Source organism: Gekko japonicus, unplaced genomic scaffold (genome assembly GCF_001447785.1).
Source record: "Gekko japonicus isolate JY-2015 unplaced genomic scaffold, Gekko_japonicus_V1.1 scaffold246, whole genome shotgun sequence".
Taxonomy (NCBI): domain Eukaryota; kingdom Metazoa; phylum Chordata; class Lepidosauria; order Squamata; family Gekkonidae; genus Gekko; species Gekko japonicus.
This window is the reverse complement of record NW_015162482.1, coordinates 269,895-278,059: the sequence shown is the minus strand read 5'-3', so window position 1 is coordinate 278,059 and position 8,165 is coordinate 269,895. Positions and strand designations below refer to the sequence as shown.

The 8,165-nt window shown below is 46.3% G+C and overlaps 1 protein-coding gene across 2 annotated transcripts in view; it reads left to right on the top strand.

Moving 5' to 3' along the window:
- The first annotated feature begins 495 nt into the window (after positions 1-495).
- Positions 496-8,165, top strand: part of LOC107105859 (transmembrane protein 198-like) — a 16,327-nt gene continuing 8,657 nt past the window's right edge. The window contains exons 1-3 of one of the 2 annotated variants that reach the window (XM_015405898.1): positions 496-655; positions 2,845-2,894; positions 3,731-3,974. In XM_015405898.1, the coding sequence (XP_015261384.1) occupies positions 3,788-3,974 (187 nt within the window). In that variant the 5' untranslated portion in view covers positions 496-655; positions 2,845-2,894; positions 3,731-3,787. The remainder of the gene's footprint in view (positions 656-2,844; positions 2,895-3,730; positions 3,975-8,165) is intronic. The other variant, XM_015405897.1, reaches the window with a different exon arrangement.

Sequence of the window (8,165 nt, the reverse complement as noted above, 5' to 3'; positions counted from 1 at the left end):
GGAGAGACGAGTTCAAGCCTTCACACTCCTCCCCCGTAAGGAGAGGAGAACTTTGAGCGCGCTATTTCCTTCCTCCTTTCCCAAACTCCATCTATACTTGCCCGGGGACTCTGCGAAGCAAGCAATCTCCCGAGCCCAAATTGCCTCTTTCAATGTAGGACAATAAAGCAATTATCCGCAACTGGAAGATACCAACTTTTCTCGGCCGGGGGGAGGAAGAAAGTGCAGTCACCACTTCGAGCGCCTCCCAGACAGGCGCACAGCAAAATTCGTCAGCCTCGCCCCCTCCCCTCTAGCCAGACCCTGCTCCTCTGAGATTTGGAGGTGATGGTCGAACAAAGAGCTGTTTCCTTCGGGGTCTCTGTGTCTAGTACCCCCCCTCCCCTCTTCTGGTTGCCCGACTTTTCAACTTGGCCCCTCCCACCACTTGATGAGGTCACTCTTCAGCTGTTGTAAAGACTATTTTGAAGAATTTTGAATTGGAGGGAAGGGGGCTGGTGGGGGGGTCTTCTGGCAGCGACGGGGAAAGAGCTTTTATTGCGGCAGCTCGGTTGCCTGCTCCTTCGGGCAGCGCTCTCTCTGACGGCGGCTGGGGATGTTGCTTTTGCAGATCGGCCCTTTGGATGAGTGTTGGTGGGAGCCCCTTCCTAAACTGGTACGTTGTTTCCCTGAAGCTGATCTCTTTTCTTTTGGGCCTCCGGGTATTGTGGCGAGGGGTTCCGAGTGCCATGATTGCTGCGGGCTTTGCAGCCCAAGCGCCGGGGCCGGGGACCTTTTTGAATGTACGTGCTCCGAAGAAAGTTCGGGTTTGTGTGCAGTTTTTGCACAATCCAGGCAGTGTTTTATCAGGCCGGAGTTCACAGAAGTACGTATGGATGGGGGTGCGGGGGTGGGTGATCTCTGGGGAGTCTGACAGCGGAGGAAGGCTTGAAGGCTGTTCCGCGAGATTTTGATCTCGCCCGGATCTCTGGTACTTATCCCATCTGTCTCTCTGAGCTTTGGTATTTGGTGAACACAGAAGAGGATGAGGACTAGGAATGGGCAACTCAGTCTTCCCATCACTACCTGCCTCTCTGTTGCAAAGTTAACTTTTTTGTTGTTGTTGAAAGACATTTTTCCCCCGGGCTCTCTCTCACACGAATCTGCAAAACATTAAATGTTTGGGATTGCTGGCTAATCTTTCCACCTTCCTCCCAAATTCTCAGCTGTGTCCCATCGTCCCTTCCCTAATAGCACGTTAACGGTATTCTAAAGTAATTCTTAGTTCTCTGATTCCAAAGGGAGTATTTCCATTCAATTCAACACCATTTTCCTGTCTGGGATGCAAGCCGTGGCGGGGGGGGGGGGGGGGGGGGGCAGAGGTGCCTCCCTGACCAGTATTGTGCATATACATGAACAGCCAAGGCTTGGTGGTAGGTTGATCTGGCTGCAGTCCGAAATGTGGCACATGTACACTGGAGTGAGATATTACACCTGAAGATGCTTGGGAGGGAGGAAGTCTTGTGAGCAAAAATTCTACTTTGTGAGCTACTGGCACTGAAGTTGGGAGTGAGCAGTTTGGCTACTGCATAAATTAGTTTGCTCTGGAGCCATCCTTCCTGAGCTACGACAAAAAATGTGAGCTGGAGGCTAAAAAACTGTGAGCTAGCTCGCACTAACTCAGCTTAGAGGGAACACTGAAGGGGGCATACATAAGTAGTAAACACTAGGGCTTGATTTTTTCCAGGGTTTGTTATCGGAAATTGGGTCAGGGTACCTGTGCAAGTGGTGACAAAGAAATGTGCCCTTGGACAAGTGCAGAGTGCTTCCCACAGAAGCCAAGGAAGAGGGCTTCCAAAGTAAATGAGCACGGCTCCTTGCAAACTTGAGCCTTGATACTTCTGTTGGAAGTTAAGCACTGAACTGGAACCTAATTGAGCTTAATGTAATGGTTGCATAGCTTTGTGCTGTGGATGGACCTCTGGCTTTTGCACCCATGCAGTTAACATCTTCCACACTGTTTCCCCTCCCCTTAAAATAGGTATAATCTTGTGATTGTGGTAGGGAATAGTCACTGGTCTGACTTTAGCTGTTCCATTTACCCTGCACATGTGTCAGGCTTCCTCCTGTGGCTCTGTGGCTCCTTTGCTTCCATTTTATTTAGCAGACAGATTTCGAGTAGCACTAAGAAGGGGAATGGCAAAAACAACAGAAATCCACAAGTAAAACAATAATCATGAAAAACATTATCAGTAGGCTTTTTTTTTTAAATGCATCGCACAGGAGATCACAGTGATCACAAGAGAGGCAAAAAATAATCCAGTCACTCAGGACACAATCCATATTTGAAGAAGTGTGCTTGCACACAGAGTCTTATACCTTGAATTAAACTTTGTTGGTCTTAAAGGTGCCACTTTGGTCTGCTGCTTCAGACTGACATGGCTACCTGCCTTTTATTTGGGTTAGTCCTAGTACACGTATTCTGTGGGTTGTGTTCAGGTTTTTCCCTTCTAAGCAGCACCGCTGATGTTTTCCTTCTGCTTTTTAAAAATAAACAGTTTATATAGTTGAGATGTTTCTTTTCTCTCTCGGTTTTTCACTGCCCTGTCGAAAAGAGTTCCTTTTTTCCAGTTCCAGGGTAAGTGCGACTGAACTCGAGCCAGACTCTCATAGGGCCAGTTTGTTGGCTGGCTGTTCCGTGCCTTTCATGGGCTTGTAGCAGGGACAAAGGCTGCACTTTCCTGTTAGAGGGATAGCCCTTCATTAGAGGGATATCCCTGCATCGACTTGATGGCCGGGTCAGTCTGAAGTTCCCAGCACTCCTACCGATCATCACCTTCCTTCAAAATTTTACTTTTATTTTAGAGCCCTCTCCATCGAGAGCTACTGGAAAAAGGAATTGCAGTTTTCCATAGGTGAGACTGACAGACCCAAACTTGGAAAGTAAAAGCAATGCTCTGCAGAAATAAAAAGCATCGTTGTGTGTGTGTGTGTGGATCCTTGAAGAGAAGAGGCACAGCAACCCTTAATAATAGGGGAGCCGGTGGGTGGGGGGCTGATTGTACTGCCTTGCCCCTCACCCAACTTAAAATAGGACCCATATGGAAAATGATGGCTACCTTCCCCCCTAGAAGCTGGGAAGAGAGCCCAGAAGTTCTGGCTCCTAGTAGTACCTCCTGCTCCAATTTACTAGGCCTCCCCTTCCCTTCCAGGGCTGGGAATAGGACCCAGGAGTCCTGGCTGGGGACCAAGTTTAAACAGTTGTTGAATTTAGATGTAATTACGGACTTCCACCTCCCCGTTTCCCTTGTTACCCCCCCTGAAGCTTCCTGCTTCATCCCATCCTAATGTAGGGAAGGGATTATTAGTTGTATGCATAAACCTTGGCTTGGGTTTGGCATGATGGCTGCCAGATTGGGGGCGGGGGGGGGAGAGATGATGAATATTGTCAATTCCAGCTGTTTTTGGTGTTGGGGGGGGTTCGAGATGAGTCATGCTTTCCATCACTTAGGCCGTATGAAGAGCATAACCCTTGGGGAGTGGGGTGGGAACTCAGCTGCGAGGAGCCTGGGCAGGGGGAGAATCAAGGAGACTCCCGTGTAGATGTGGGCAGGGGGGAGGCCAGCTTGTCTCTCCCATTCCTAGTTCTGTGTCAGAGACTAGGCTGGAGGCGAAGCACAGCGGGAGGGGACTGTAGACATTTGTTTCTGCACAGCCCTTCTGGATGCACAAATGATACTCTTTTTGCCAGGTGGTCCCTCCCGCTTGGATGGCTCCTGAGAGCTGAACGGCACCCTGGCTGGTGACCATGGATCCTTCCTCACTGCTTCCACTCGTCCTGACTCCTGACCCCCGGGGTTTTAATCAGGGGGCAGCAGAGCCCAGCGAACCTGCCCCGGACCCCTGCAGCCTCCTGTCAGAAAGGCACTATGAGGTGGTCCCCTGCGTGATCTGTGCCCTCTGCTGCATCTTTGGAATCGTCTATTGCTGCTTCGGTGAGTCGAGGGAAAGGGGGTATTTCCCACAGTTCCTCACTCTTATCCTCTTTCTTTAGGCGAAAATAGGCAGATTTGAGCAAGTAGCTCCCTGTGACGCAAACCTGCCCCTTCACCAGCATTGAGATGTTTGGCACAGTCAATGGAAGTACTTTCGAAATTTGAACTCGTATCAAGTCAAGCTCCTCCAATAGAGAGAAGCCCTGCAAATGGAGGATAGTTCTGTGTACCGTGCATGCATTGCTTGAAAGCACTGTAGCCTTCTGAATTTAAAAACATTAGGATCTGTTAGCACAGCCTTGCGAGATAGCCCAGACATTTTTCACTAGCCACTTAGCTTACACATACCTGCACTGGTCATTTATTGCGTGCTGACAGACTGAAAGGGGTGGGCGGAACCTCTTTTTGTCTGTTGATAAAAATGTCCTTCTAGGCGCCTGGAGGTGAGTCTTGCTTGCCCCAAGTGGATAGGCATATGGCTCATTGCAAAGCCTATACCAGCAGTGTGGCTAGCTTGGTATCCGAGCAAGGAAGTTATTACTTTTATCAACCAAATACGTATGGTTGGCTGTTATGCCCTGTTAACTTTTCCCCTTTATTTGGTGAATATCTTTGTCTGTGCGTGTGTGTTTGCCTGGAAGGCATGGTTGACTTCTGGCGACCCCCAGTGGGGCTCGGAAGTTTCAGAGTGGTGGCTTATTATTACCTGCCTCTGTGTTCCAAGCCCTGGTATTCCTTGGAGGTCTCCCTTCCAAGTACTTGCTAAGGGTTGACCCTGCTTAGCTTCTGAGATCTGACGAGATTCGGTTTGCCTGGGCTATCCAGGTCAGTATGCCCTATTTCTAAATAGAGATCTTTTGTTTATTTACTTCATGTCTTTAAAAAAATTTTTTTTGCTTACACACAAAAAACAATTACCAACAACAGAACATAACAAAATCACGTGATAACCTCATATCCAATATAAGAAGTGATACCATCGTGTTGTGGTGATGTTCCAACCAGAAAAAACAAAACAAGAAAATATATAAACCACTAAGAGAAAAATCATGAATGAATAAAAAGGAAGAAAGAAGAGAGGGGAGTGGGGGAAGTGCTTCCATCCAAGTTGGCTGAGACTTTACATATTTTCCGTTGATTCCATTTCTGAAGAATTCCATCCTCTAATATAACTATTCTATGCCTTATTCAAATTTTCAGGTAGGGATCTCCATCCATTACAGAAAAGTCCTTAACGCGCTATAGTATGGAAATTCCATTAAATAAATTATAAAACAGTTCCAAATTATCTTAAAATCATCTTCCTTTTTTCATTTGTATCCTACCTTTCTCCCTGAAGGTGACCTAAAATGGCTTACATCCCTTTCCTCTCCTCCACGTTATCCTCGCAGCAACCCTGTGAGGTAGGTTAGGCTGAAAGTGGCTGGGTGGCTGGCCCAGCATCACCCAGCATGCTTCCGTGGTACAGTAGGGATTTGACCCTGGGTCTTCTACATCCTAGTCCAGCACTCTGACCCCTACACCATGCTTCTTCTCTGAATATGCACACAACATGCCTTTTAAAAGCTGTGTCCTACATCCATTGTACCATCTATCCTTACTAATTCTAGCTCATATTCACTGTAAAAGCAAAAAAACATGTTTCATTCAAAGTAGACAGGCAACAGAAGGATACATTCTATCTAAGGGTATATATTTTTGTTCTTGTGCTGCATGAACTCAGTATGTTCCTATCTGCCACCTTTAGGGTTGCCCGGTCCCCTTGCCACACCGGCAGGGTGATTTGGGGGTGTTCCAGGACATAATGCGACTTGCTGATGTCACCCGGAAGAGACATTATTGAGTTTGTGATGACGCTCTGGTTTCTGGGCAAAACGCTATGGTAAAACCAGCTTCAAACCAAAGTGTCACCATATAATGTCACTGACATGATGATGTCACTTCTGGGTGACATCATTGCATCAGGAACCTCACACAGCAATGCTGCTGTCTAGGGGCTGGCAATGGGTATTAGAAGCCCCAAGAACCAGGGGAACCCCTGCCCGGACCTGGGGACTGGCAGCCCTAGGCACCATTAACAGCCCTCCCTGCTTAAAGCTGCTGCTTGGCATCTCCTAGAGCTAAGGCTGCTGATACCCAGGAGGTAATGGGAGATTGCTCACAATTACAATTGATCTCCAGGCGACAGAGATCAGTTCACCTGGAGAAAATGGCTGCTTTGGAAGGTGGACTCTATGGCAATTATGCCCCAAGGCACACCTTCCTGAGGTTCAACCCCGAAAATCTCCCAAGTACTTTCCAGCTCGGAGCTGGCAACCCTACCTAGAGCTCATTCTTTACCAGTTGTTGTCCCCACTTTATGAAGTGGGCTCCCTGCAGAGGTGATGGGGGGGGGGAGTGCTGTCCTTGGAGGTTTTTAGGAAGCATAATAAAACCATTTAATCTGCAAGAATATGCCATATTATTTGAATTGCAAGGCCTTCTCTGGCATTTGTAGTGACTATTGAGTTGTGCTGTTATCCTTCAGAACTGCAAGCCACCTTGAGCTGTAAATGGAAAGACAAGATAGAAATATTTTAATTTAAAACATTTGACAGAGTCTCAGTGGTGTTAGCAGTGCTTTCTGTGTGGGGTCTGGTGACTGGCATGCCCCACAACCCTGTCTTCAAAATGCACATCCCCTACTGTATAAAGAGCACTTATTCCAAATGCTGAAACTCTGTATATTTTTTTGCCATTGTTGGATGTACTCCAGTATTGGGGGGGGGGGGGAGAATTTGATACTCTCCAGCAATTGATACAATAAGTTCAGACAATAGGTTATGATAGCTATTCAATAATGTACTTAGCGAATAGGTATAGTTTCAAGATCTGAAGTAGTAATTACATACTAGAGTTTAATCTTGGCTATATTGTATTGCTTTAAATTGAATAAAAAGCTACTTGGAAGGGCTTCAGCATTAATTACATCTCATATTATTCCCTACCAGGTGTAAAATTTGGATTAAAATCTTATAAACCATCATGATTCAGGCATAACAGACCTATGGGAGCGGATGTATAAAATAAATTCAGATGATGAGCTCTTGAGTACAGTATCATCCCAACCCTGTAGGTTTCCCTCCTCTGGCTCGCATGGTGACAATTATACATTTCTAAAATTAGTTGTATGTATATGAGAAGAGGCAACTTTCCTGGCAACAGCCAGAGTAATTTTTAGAATTGTGGCTGTCCTGTCTTCAAGTCAACACTTTCCCTGTGAAAACAGCTGGGTCTTTCCAGTGGCCATGTATCTGTAAGTCAGATCACATACAGACAATAAGCGCTACATGTTTTACAGATGGCTCTGCAGGGAAAAACTAATACTATGGGGAAGCATCATCTGTTATAAGTAACAGAACATTTATTTTCTAGGCTAGGAGTTCCCATCCTTGTTGAACCTGTGGACACTTTGCAAATTTTGAAAACATGTTGCGGGTACCACCAAAAAAAAAAAAAAAAGACTGCCATGGGGATGGGCATGACCAACCACAAAATGGCTGCCATGAAGACAAAACATTGGGAAATTCCAAGCCATCCAGTGTGGTGTAGTGGTGAGAATCCCGGACTAGGACTGGGAAACCTGGGTTCAGGTTCCCACTTTGCCATGGAAACTAGCTGGGTAACATGGGCCAGTCACTCTCTTTCATCCTCATCTATCTTACAGCACTAGGTTCAGGTGGGTAGCCATGTTGGTCTGAAGAAGCAGAACAATGTTTGAGTCCAGTGGCACTTTAAGACCAACAAAGTTTTATTCCAGGTATAAGCTTTTTGTGTGCGTGCTTACTTCTTCAGATACAATGAAATGGAAATCACCAGTCCATACATATAGGTAGGGGGTGAGCAGTAAATTAATATACAGCATAATGAAGATGTTTAACAGATTTAAGGACCAAACGGGAATAACTAAGCTTTCATTTCATTGTATTTCCATTTTGTTGCATCTGAAGAAGTGTACATGCACATGAAAGCTTATACTTTGAATAAAACTTTGTTGGTCTTAATGGTGTCCCTGGACTCGAACTTTTTACCTTACAGAGCTGCTGAGGATAAAATGGAGGAGGGGAGAACAGTGTTGTAAGCTGCTTTGGGTACCTGAACAGAGTACAAAGTGTTGTCCTATGGATAAAGGCAGCTGCTTCAGAATAGGTC